We start from the raw sequence: 11,587 nt of genomic DNA, 5'->3' as shown, positions 1-11,587 counted from the left end.
ACTGTGTTGCACTAGTAAGATACGCCCAATAAGTAGGCATTTGTAACGCACTAGCAGCCTCTTGGACTCTTACCAGTAGAACCGAAACGCCAAGTACTAGTTTTGCCTCACTAGTAACATGTAGTTGTCTTCCTACTGTGCAGAAATGTCAAACAGTGAAATGGTGTGCTAAGTGATAGTACCACTGAGGACAAAGGGTGTACTAGTAACACGGACCCTAAGATTGATACGAAGGATATCGAATGAATAAACAACTGCGGGTGAGGATGACTCCTTCCGATGACGCACTTCTGTCAGTGTTCAATCGTAACTTGTTTATTGTTAAAACAAACATTCTCACACACTTGTCATACAATCTTTGCAGCAACAGAAACATTCTGCAAAAAGAATAAAATAAGAATAATAATTCTCAAAAGGACAAATACGGCCATATGTCATCATTTTACAATTTCTTTCGCTGGAGTGCATATAGCGGCACGGTGGCCGACTGGTTAGAGCGTCAGCCTCACAGTTCTGAGGTGCGGGGTTCAATCCCCGTCCCCGCCTGTGTGGAGTTTGCATGTTCTCCCCGTGCCTGCGTGGGTTTTCTCCGGGCACTCCGGTTTCCTCCCACATCCCAAAAACATGCATTAATTGGAGACTCTAAATTGCCCGTAGGCATGACTGTGAGTGCGAATGGTTGTTAGTTTCTATGTGCCCTGCGATTGGCTGGCAACCAGTTCAGGGTGTACCCCGCCTCCTGCCCGATGACAGCTGGTATAGGCTCCAGCACGCCCGCGACCCTAGTGAGGAGAAGCGGCTCAGAAAATGGATGGATGGATGGATGGAGTGCATATAAACATTTCAACCTAATGACATCCCACAGCTGAATCACACACACCATAATAATCTCGGTTTACAAACGATACTTAAACTTCCAAATTTCAGTGCTTGCGGGTCCAAGACAAAGTTTTGACACATTGAGGATACAAATAATTATAATAATAATATCCAGATCTCGATTTCTGGGGTTTAAATACATTCACAATACTGGATAACAAAAAAACACACACACACAAAAAAAAACAGCAAGAAAAATAGTCGAGTCACTCATAGTGAAGCGTTGAGGCCGCACTGAAAAGAAATATCCCAAGAAGAAGCCAAAATCCAGCCAACCGTCTTCCACGCCGATAATCATTCGAGAGTGCAACCATTAAGCGACAACTAATAGATTATCAAATTAATCGATCATTTTTTGATAATCGATGAACCGTTTAGAGACCTCGTTTAACCTGAAATTGCCCAAATCCTCGGAATGTCAGCCTCTCATCAGGAAATAATAATTATACTTATTATAGTCTACTGTATTAACAACGCAGACTGATAATCTTTGTGTGCAATTAAAAGAAGACATTTGCAAACATCTTTTACTATGGAAACTATGATCAACATTTTTGCACATTTTTTTGACGTTATAGACCAAACCAGTAGCTGAATCGTAATTTTTTTTTTTTTAAACCTATTTCCTGGTTTTGAATAACAGAATGGAAAATTCAAATTATTATTATTATTTCTTTTTTTTTTTTTTTTTTAAATCCGATTCGTCGATTAATCTGAAAAATAATCGACAGCCGAATGGATTACTAAAATAATCCTTCGCTGCAGTCCCACTCACATTCACATCTCGAGTCTTCATCGAAGCGAAGCTAACGTGCACGTTTGGAACCCTGAACCTCAGCCGTTGATGCGGGAGCGCTCACCACACAGAAAGCCGTTTCAGCATTTATTTCGTCAATATCCAGCTGAAGGTCCACGGACTGAGCACACGCTCTCTGTCCTCACTAGTAAAATAATTTTCCATGCGAGTAGAACAATTGGGGTGCACTAGTAGAACGACTGTGTCTTACTAGTAACATTTCTTCCACTAGCGTATGACATTTCTGCACACTAGTAGAGCAACTTTGGCATAGTAGTAAGACAACAACATGTTACTAGTGAGGCAAAAATACTCGTTGGCCTTTCGGCGCTAAGAGTATAGGGTCCAGGAAACTACTAGTGCAGTGGTTGGCAAATAGCGGCCCGCCGCCAATTATACCCAGCCCGCCAGCTGACCTTTGTCAAGGCACGATAATGAGCTGGGCCGCTACAGCGCCCACTTCACTTCCTTGTTCCAGATGAGACAAGTTGGCTCGGCGCTGATAAACACACGTGGGATGAACGCATACTTTTGTGCCACTAGTACCGGTGACATCAAACTCGACTTGTTCACATCTACAGGAGCAGTTTACAAGTAGCACTACTAGCACACATATGTCAACGAGTGTACAGTTTTGCCGCACGAGCAACAAGTAGTCGTCCGACGAGTATGCCGAAGTTGTCCCTTGTATTGTGCAGAAACGTCACAGGTATCAAAGTCAAGGCCCGGGGGGCCAAAGCTGGCCCCATCACATCATTTGATGCGTATTATTATGTTTGACATGTTTCGTCTACGACGAGGCGACGAAAGATGAATATGGGAAACCATACCAACAACATGGCTGACCACAAAAATGAGTTTGACACCCCCTGCAGTAGGGAATAACCTTTACTAGTTGGAGAGTCCTTCTACTCTACTAGTGGATTGTCTGGGTCGCGAGCGCACTAAATACATGGACTTTAAGATGGACGTCAGGTTTATGGAATAAATGCTCCAACAGCTTTCCGTACGTCCCCACTAAACGTGAATTCTGCAAACATCAAAGAGAAGACGCAAGTCCCGATCGTGGCGTCCATAACAGTAGACGGCGACTGAAAAACAACTCGAGCGAGCTTCCGCACCCAAATTTGGCCGTCACGTAAGCCGATAAAGCAGTAAAGGTGTCGGAAGAGCGGATGACTTTATCTCAGTCCTCAACTGTCCCAGTCTCCACTGTGCGCGTCCTCGTCGTCGTCGTCGGAGTCGGCCGACACCTTCTTCATCCTCATCATGGCGGCTTTGATGCTGCGCTCCAGGTCGTTGTCTCGGCTGCCGCCGTGGAGTTCGGCGCGAGTCGGAAGCACCTGCAACACAGCGACAACCGCGTTCTCTTCGGTGCAAAATACTCCGCGGTAATAATAATAATAACAACCATAATAATAATAATGATTCCAGAAAACTGGGAATTTACCACATCCGACGAGGAAAAGGGTGATGTCACGTAACACAACTGTCACGTATGAGGAGCCGTACGGACCAAAAATAACATTTACCTCTCTTACATACATCAAAAACAAGTTCAGAAAAATAAATAACTCAAATAACAGGGGTCCACTGTAGTATGCGTGCGTGTATGTACCATATGACCCCAAGGGACACACACACACGCACGCACGCACGCACCAGAATGAGCAGTACAATGCCTATTGAATTATGACGATGCATAAAATCTTTCCTTCTTTACATTCGGTTAACTTATATTTCGAGTGCATCGTTTTATAAAGTACAATACTGTCAAGGGCTTTTTTTTTCCTTCATTTCAATGGGGAAAGATGATTTGAGATGCGAGGACGGCAACAGAACAGATTCGACTTGTAAATCAAGGTTAAATATCCCGATTCGCCACCATCAGTCCTTCTCTTTCGAGGTGTCGGATATTTCGGGCTTCCCAGCAGTCTGGAATGCAGGATCATCAACTACGAGCGCTATCTTAAGAAAACCTCGGAGCTTCTCCACTGAGGAACATCTGACCTTCTTCAAGGTGACTCCTTGTCGGATGGCCGACATCAGACTGCTTCTCGGGTCCCCGGCGGAGGGAGGCGGCCCTTCTGGTCCGGGGGCCTTTCGGAGGCGGATCCGCCCGCGCTGCAGCGAGGCTAACACTTCGTCCATGGTTCCTATAGCAACGACACAGCACATCCGCAAGCAGTTCACCTTTCTGTCGATGACCTTCATCCTCCGTAATAGCACGGGGGGGGGGGGGAAAACAAAAAAAAAAAAAAAAGAAGCCGTGTTGGCTGGAACGAGGGCGGACGCAAAGCGGCACGGGCGGAAAAAACCTCCTGTGGCCTCAAGGGGGGGGAGACGGGAATTTAGGACACAACAGTGTGTACGCGCAAAACACACTGCCTGCAAACGCTCGTTAATGGAACACGTTCAAGTTCTGGCCTTAAGTCGCACAAACATTTGACAAAATGTCCGCCAGGGTATAAGGACTTGCTACCAAGTTTGTATTTTGCTCTTTGGGTTTGTGTAAAGACTCAAAAGTTGCATATTTTCTCGATTAAAGTTACATAGTTTCAACATTTCAAAAGGAAATATCTTTTCTCAAATTTGTATATTTGCAAAACAAAAAGTAAAGATAAAATAACTTTCCACAATAATAATGCAATAAACAATAATTTGCAATGATACATTTTCGAGCTAACGTCATATATTTGAAATAAGCCTTATATTTCAGATAAAAAGTCACAGTTTCAGGATAAAATGTATATTTTCCTGATAACATTTATTTTTAAATCTAAAAAATGTTTTCAACATACAATGAGGATATTTTATATATTTATATTATTAAGATAAAAAGTTGCATATTTAGTTAGTTCCTAGCCCAAAAAGAAAAAAAAAAAAAAAAAAAAATCTAAAACCATTGGAAGAAAAAGTCTGTATCTTCAAGATAAAACGGTTGCATATTTTTTACATTAAAAAAAGATCAAGGTGTACACTTTTGTGTATTTTTGCAATAAAGACATTTTAAAAGTAATTTTTTTGTATATATGTTCGAGATAAAAAGTTGGAGCCTCACCTATGTTTTGTGTGAGTGTGGTCTTTGCTGGAAAAGGCGCTTGTTCTCGCTCACTGAGCGGCATTGGTTTGTCCTCACAGGAAGTACTGAGCGGAGGCGGCGGCGGCGGCGGCGGAGGAGGCGGAGGAGGTCGTGTTGGGGCGACAGAAGAGGTGATTCCAGATGGAGGCCACGGTGAAGAGTAGATTTGGACCGGCAGGTCTTGAGGTTGCGGCGTCAGCTGACTTTTTTTGCGTCTCGGTGCAGCGCGGACGGAGGCGAGCCCATCCGAAGAGGGAGGCGGGCCAAGGCTGATGATGGAATTTGGCTGGGAGAAACGGGACGACTTTGCGGGAGACCTCCGGGACTGAGGGGTCTTCAGGACATACTGCCCGTGACATTTCTTTCAAGAGCGGAGAGAGAAAGAAAGACAGTGAAGACCGAAAGTATCCCAATTGCGTGTGTATTGTTAACTTTGTTGTCAAACACGTATTCACACTGACGTCAACAAAACAAAAATCATTATTATGGCATGACAAGGTCAAGTTATATAAAAAAAAAAAAAAAAGGTAAGAATATTGCTAAAGTTGTATTTAAAGAGCAGGCTTAACCTCTCTGAAGGATCTTAATCTGTTCAGAGTCTTCTCTCGCTCCTGGTCCACCCACTGCTTCCTCCTCTGCTCCTCCTCCTTCCTCTTCTCTCGTTTCTGCACACAGCGAGAGAGCGAGAGAGAGAGAGAGAGAGAGAGAGAGAGAGAGAGAAAAACATCGGAGCCGACACGGCGAGGAGACGAGAGAATCCGATTGTGAATCATTAAGCGCTGCCGCCGTTGCGGGAGCATCTACTCTGACTGTCCCGTTGCCACGGCGACATACCAAGTGGACCTGATGATGCCGGGCGAAGACGACGGAGCTGTGCTCGGCCGCGAGCCGCTTCTGCTCGTGGGCCTCCACACACTGGTCCTACAGACACGCACCACGACCAAAGGAATCATCTCTTGTTACTTTAGCGCGGACATTTAAGCTTGTCCAATCGCAAGCTCCATGACGGCCCACAACCGGGGCGTATTACAATCAATAACTTTGTTCAAAAATAGTGACCAAAAAAAAATAAAATCAAATGCACTCAAAATTGAACAGGCCCGACATGTGCAAGGTTCCAAAAGGTCAAATGAAGCTCACCCGTAAAGGTCATAGTTTGATAAAGACATGGTCCGGAGCTCTCTGCACTTTTTGTTCAAATGTTCAAACAAAGATGTCTATTGTCGAAGATGAAAAAAAACTTTTAGCATGTTGCAAATCTGAAAAGTTGTTGTTCATGCTGAAAGGCCTTGAAGCAAAGTTAAGCGTTGGAGTTTGCATGCATTTTATTTATTTTTGATGGCAAAAATGAATATCGGCTCCAAATATCGGTTCTCAGCCTCCTTGCCAACTAATAATCGTTATATGTGAACCCGAAACGCGCATGTCCATGCACAAGCGGCAAAGACTCTCCACTAACAATCCAAACTCAACTTAGCTCCTCGCCTACATACAAACACGACGACAGTGTGAAATAACGCAACGCCGCTTGCTCTTCACATGGACCATGCGCATTTGCGAGGGTAAAAGCTTTCGGCTTGCGGCACCTTTTTGTTGCGCAGGTATGCTCGCCGAGCACAAATGTGGCCTCTCTTGCTCTCCAGGTTCTGCAGGCGTCTTTTGAGCTGGCGGATCGCTGGAGGCTCTGCGTGTTGAGGTCCTGTGCGGACCATGCTGTGAAGCTCTTCCGGATCTTCACACACATCATAATACAACACCTCCTCCTTCAGCTCTAAAACACAAACGAGGTTCGGTCAGCCATCTTGAACTTTCTGTCCAACCTTTGTTTTCTTTCACCAACTTGTGCGACAGGATGACGTGCTTCAGTCTGTCCAGCCCACTTTTATGGCGTAGTTTGTTGATGGTGGCATTTTTTTTAATTATATTACAGCATTTAAAAATGTGTAGTCACTTTTGTAAGGTACTGCATATGCGCTTGCATAGATTTTTGTATAAAATGGGCACAGCGGACGAAGCATTTTTAGGCTTTCAGGCAAGCAAAAATGTCACTTTTGATCCACTCATGTTTAGCGCGCTACTGCGCTCACAGCATTGCAAAAAGAAGGCGAGGAACGCGATTGGCCTGGCCTAGCCTTTCGGAGTTTGGCGAATCTTCTATTCAAGTGGCTGACCATTCCGGAATTAGAGCATCTGGTACTGTTATGATCACTCTAAAGATGCGTTTTTTCGACATCGTAATTCAATTGAAGAATGCGTGCAGTACGAATACCTCTGATCTGACGTCGCAGGGCGTCTGTCTGAGTCACCAGAAGCTGCTCCTCGTTTTTCAGGATCTCGAACTTGGTGTTGTACAGTTCCAGTTGCGTTTCGTAGAACTGCAACTCCAATCGGTCGACAGAGTCCTGCTGTCGGTCTTGCGCAGACGCAGAATCTGAATCAGAATCAGAATCAGCTTTCTGACTCTGGTTTCTGCTGTACAAGCTGACAAACTGGAAGAAAAAAAAAATGGAAGAATGAAATGTCAGTTCCATGAAATATGCAGAGTGTGGTGATGTCCCATTTGTACAACAAAAACATATCTGTAATGACACTTCCTTCATTCCAGAATTCAGCAAGTCTTCAAAAATGGGAATACAAATTGCAAAGCACTTTGGCCACACACGATACAGATACACAGAAATATTCACGCGCACACTAATAGGGAGACACAAACACATGTACACACCAATACAAAAACAGACCCACACACCAAAAGACACAAACTCAAAACGTGCACAAAATCTCTTTCCCGGGCAGGTTTTATCGGACTTTGCGCTTACGGGAATCTTTGTCAGTAGATGGGAGGAGTTTCACAACAGACAGGAATATCAAGCGGAAGTGTGCGAGTGTGACCGTCTCCCAATAGAGCGTCGCCGGCCCCCAAAACCTAAGAAAAATCAGCAGCGTGCTCACGCCGAAGCGGCGAGCGAGATGCTCACCTCTTTTTTGATGCTCGCTTTCTTGCTGTTCAGACACATCTCAGTTGACCTCATGTGCTGCAGGGCTTCTTTGGCCAGCAGGAAGCAGAGTTTCTCCAGCCGGGGAGCCGCAGAAGCCCAGGCAGCGGCTCCGAAGCGACGCTTGTCCTCCTCCATTTGCTTCACCATACCTGAGCGTGCGCAGTAGCGGTAGAAGTCAGTTTTGCCATTGCGCACGTGACCTCGTTTCTGCACTTATTGTCACTTCATTAGGCCGCCTTCATGTTATTAATACGGGGATTCAACACTACGCGTCATTCAACACTATGCGTCACCAGCCAGGGCCTCGGAAGTGTGCGCAAAGTAGGTGACGGTGATGTCCTGAATAGAAGCGACAGCATCTTCCGCTTTGGCCCGCCACTCCTCCGCTTCCCTCTCCAGAGCTTCAATCCTCTTAGGACCCAAGTCGTCAAACTCCAGGGACTTCTGCGTAAAACAGCAGCGGGAACATCCACCTTTTTAAAGCTGCTTCAACATTTGAGTAAACTTATTTTGGGGCACATTAGAATTGCATGGATGAAAAATGGACTCAAACAGTCCATTTAGTGTCAAAGCATACACATAGACATTCATGCGAGGCAAACAACCGCTCCTATGGACAACAAACTGCACACAGGAGGTCCTCAGTCGAGATACGAAGCAAAAACCTCTTGAATGTGAGGCGCACTGCTTGTCCGCTGTGCTTCTACTTTTATGGACAAATGATGATGATGATGATTTTTATTTGTATTTATTTGTTTTCTCTTTAGGACAATTTAGAGCCTGACTGATGAGTCGTCTCCTTCCAAGTTAATTCTTGGATTACGCTCCCTCTTAACATCACAGGCTTTTTTTTTTTTTTTTTTTTTTTGTGTTATGGCCTAAAATGCCAGATTTCACAGCAGCATGTTCCAAAAATTGCAATGAAAATCTAATGCAAAATTTTCAGAGCTTTTGTTGTGATTAAATATCAGCATTTCACTTTTTTTTTTTTTTTTTTTTTCCCCCCCCCCCCTTCCTTGGCTTGCCATCCTTACATTCTACTGACTTTGGAGCTCGTATGTGCTTATGACATGTTTTGTTTCATTTTATTGAATAAAGTGATTGAAAGCGGCGGCTGTGCCTCTCCTTTGCTATGGTCCATTACAATACGTCAGCGATGGGCGGCTAAAGGGAATTAGCTCAATTAATTCAATTTGACCTTCAAATGGCATGCTTTCATTTACCAGGATCTCCATTTTGTAGAGGCAGGCCAGCTCTCGCATGTCTCGAAAAGGCTGCAGCAGGTACTGGAAGAAGGCGGTGGCCTCGGTGACCAGCTCCTGGTAGGCCTCGTCCTCTTCCGCGTAGACGGCCAGCAGCGCAACCAACCGGTCGGCGCCGTCGTGGCTCTTCAGCAGCTGAGAGAGGAAGACGGGACGCGATCGCTCATTGCTGACTCACGCCGCGCACGTTGTTACAATGCAATTACAATGCAATACAATTATGAATAACCTATAAATATGATTGTGCGGAATGACACTGCGGCGGGGGGCAGAATGTGTGCGGATGACGGGAACGAAATCATGGGACTTGCGAACCACTTTGAAGTCATCTCAAAAGTAAAATCACCCGATTCCCTTGCAAAAAGTCCCGAAGTACAAAGACATTGGTTATTGAAATGTTTACTCAAGATTGCGAGCAACTGCTCCAAGTTTTCCCACAAAGTCAAAGTCCCAAAAGGTTTGAGGATATCAACAACTGTTGACAGCCTGTGTTGAAGCAATTGAGGCAAAATGGGCTCCACTAATTGGCCGCAACCAGCAAACATGCTGTGGATTCCATTTTTTTGTAGTCTAGAATAAAAATGGTCATAAATCTTTGTCTATCTATGCCAGAGACACATAGTGACAGGCAGACCAAATAAATGTTTTTCCATTAGATAGCAGAAGGTGCAATCCACCTGGGCATCCGCATCATCCAGGCTGGCAGACTTCACATGAAGTCACTTGGCGAGTAAATCGAGACGAGAGTCACGACGCCATCGTTTGCATTTCAACAAGCGTTCCCCAACAACATCGCGGGCTGAGTAGCGCTAAGAATCTCGTGATTCCATCCAAATTTCGATTCATTGGCTTGTGATTCAATGGAATCCAGACTGATTTAAACGCTTCGATTGTCAATTCAGTCAGTAAAATGCACAAAGAGAGCATCTGTTGACAGTTTTCAAATATTTGTGGGATGTCACATTTTGCATTTTTTTTTTAGCAAGAAATCAGATTTTCTTTCTCCCAATAACTTGTTTGTACATATAAAGTGGAAAAGTGAAAAACATGACAGTTTTGACAGAATGTCACTTTTGGGAAATTTTGTCACGTTGTTAATTTGGTGCCGGGCAAGTGCTTCTTTGTGCCATTTTAATCGATGGCACCGTAATAAGTTGGCATATTACATTAGCGACTGGACATAATTTTGTGTTGTGTTCATGTGAGTGTGCAACAGTACACGGTTTAAAAAAGGGGAAAAAAAAAAAAAAAAAAGCTTCGATAAAATTTTAAGGTGGGCAATTAAGTTAGCGAAACTTAAATGACTATTTTAGGCTCAAATAAGATGAGTATTTTTTTTGTTTTGTTTTACTATTTATGTGACAGCTTGGCGATAGCAATATAAGATAGAACGCCAACAGTTGTTTTTATTTGCTGAAATGTTGGCATTTTCTAAAGTGAGGGGTTTCTGGCAGAAATTGACGATATATAAAATAGAAGTAAATTACATTCCTCTGTCCGCCGCTGACGTCACAGTCCATTTGGGCAAGGAAAAAGGGGCGTTCCCGGGGCAATGAGTTAACTGGCGATAATGATCCTATTGGAAATGGCTGCCAGTTGCATTTTCTTAAGCAGAAAAGCGTATATACGGGAATAGAGAGAGAGAGAGAGAGAGAGCTTGTTAGTTAGTTTAAGACTAGTTTGCGATGCGGGCCGGCGACTCGGCTACCTGCCGCAGGTGAGCCTTCGCCCGCGACATCTGCTCGCGCATGCTCGCCCTCTTGAACTCCTGGAGGTTCTCGAAGTAGTCGTCCACGTCGCGCTCATCCTGGGCGAAGAGCGTGTCGAGCACGATCGTCCTCCCGCAAACGTCGATGGCGGTGCTGAAGTACTTTTCCAGCTTGCGACACGACGCGTCCGAGGAGTCCGACGAGTCCCTGTGCTCCTCGGCGGAAGCGCACTTCCGACTCGGGAAGAGCAAATCCCAAATGTTGCCGTCTTCGAACTCGGACAAGTCGGGGAAGCAAGCCGCCAGCTGCTCGCCGACGCACGTTAGCTGCCGGTGGACGCGTTTCAAGTCGCCGGGCGAGAAGAGGCCGGCCCAGCTGCTTTGATGGCCCCCGGCGACGCTCGCCTCGTCTCGCCGCCGCCGCCGCTGGAGCGTCCTGTCGTGGCAGGTGACGGCGAACTTGCACTCGATAACGTTCCACTCGACGATAAAACCCAGCTTGAACACCTCGGCTTCTTCGAATATGTTGCTTTTGACCGCGACCCAGCCTTCCAGGCTGTCTGGGCGCTCGCACTCCAGGTTAGTCATTGTTCGAGGGGACGTTGGGAGACGGGCCGCCTCGTCGAAAGTGCACCTCTGTTTACAACGGCCGCCATATTGCCTGACGCGGGGTGCATTCGAGGACCGCAGAGAGAGTGGGGATTTTAACAACCGAGGTTACGGCTTCTTTATCCAAGTGACCCCGCCCCGCAGGAGCAAGACCACGTCGATGTAGCGTTCATGCGACTTTTTCATTATTATTATTATTCTTAGTAATATTATATTTTGCCGTTCTAAATCCAATTGATGAGATATAGCGTT

General features: G+C 45.3%; 1 protein-coding gene across 2 annotated transcripts; it reads right to left on the bottom strand.

The window, feature by feature from the left end:
* Positions 1-299: 299 nt before the first annotated feature.
* On the bottom strand, positions 300-11,418 carry LOC133467381 (WASP homolog-associated protein with actin, membranes and microtubules). 2 transcript variants are annotated; one of them, XM_061752195.1, is made up of 11 exons: positions 10,727-11,417; positions 8,980-9,153; positions 8,050-8,200; positions 7,736-7,905; positions 7,027-7,246; positions 6,344-6,528; positions 5,592-5,678; positions 5,327-5,422; positions 4,737-5,118; positions 3,686-3,831; positions 300-3,018 (listed from the first exon to the last, which is right to left on the bottom strand). In XM_061752195.1, the coding sequence occupies exons 1-11, from the start codon at positions 11,312-11,314 to the stop codon at positions 2,869-2,871; spliced, it is 2,349 nt and encodes a 782-aa protein (XP_061608179.1). In that variant the 5' UTR covers positions 11,315-11,417; the 3' UTR covers positions 300-2,868. The 2 variants fall into 2 exon arrangements, with proteins under 2 accessions (XP_061608179.1, XP_061608188.1); XM_061752204.1 differs by lacking the exons at positions 5,327-5,422; positions 5,592-5,678 and having other exon boundaries at positions 10,727-11,418.
* Positions 11,419-11,587: the final 169 nt, after the last annotated feature.

This window comes from Phyllopteryx taeniolatus, chromosome 2 (genome assembly GCF_024500385.1).
Source record: "Phyllopteryx taeniolatus isolate TA_2022b chromosome 2, UOR_Ptae_1.2, whole genome shotgun sequence".
NCBI classification, from domain to species: domain Eukaryota; kingdom Metazoa; phylum Chordata; class Actinopteri; order Syngnathiformes; family Syngnathidae; genus Phyllopteryx; species Phyllopteryx taeniolatus.
Note: the sequence above shows the minus strand (reverse complement) of the source record. Positions and strands in the feature narration are given on the sequence as shown.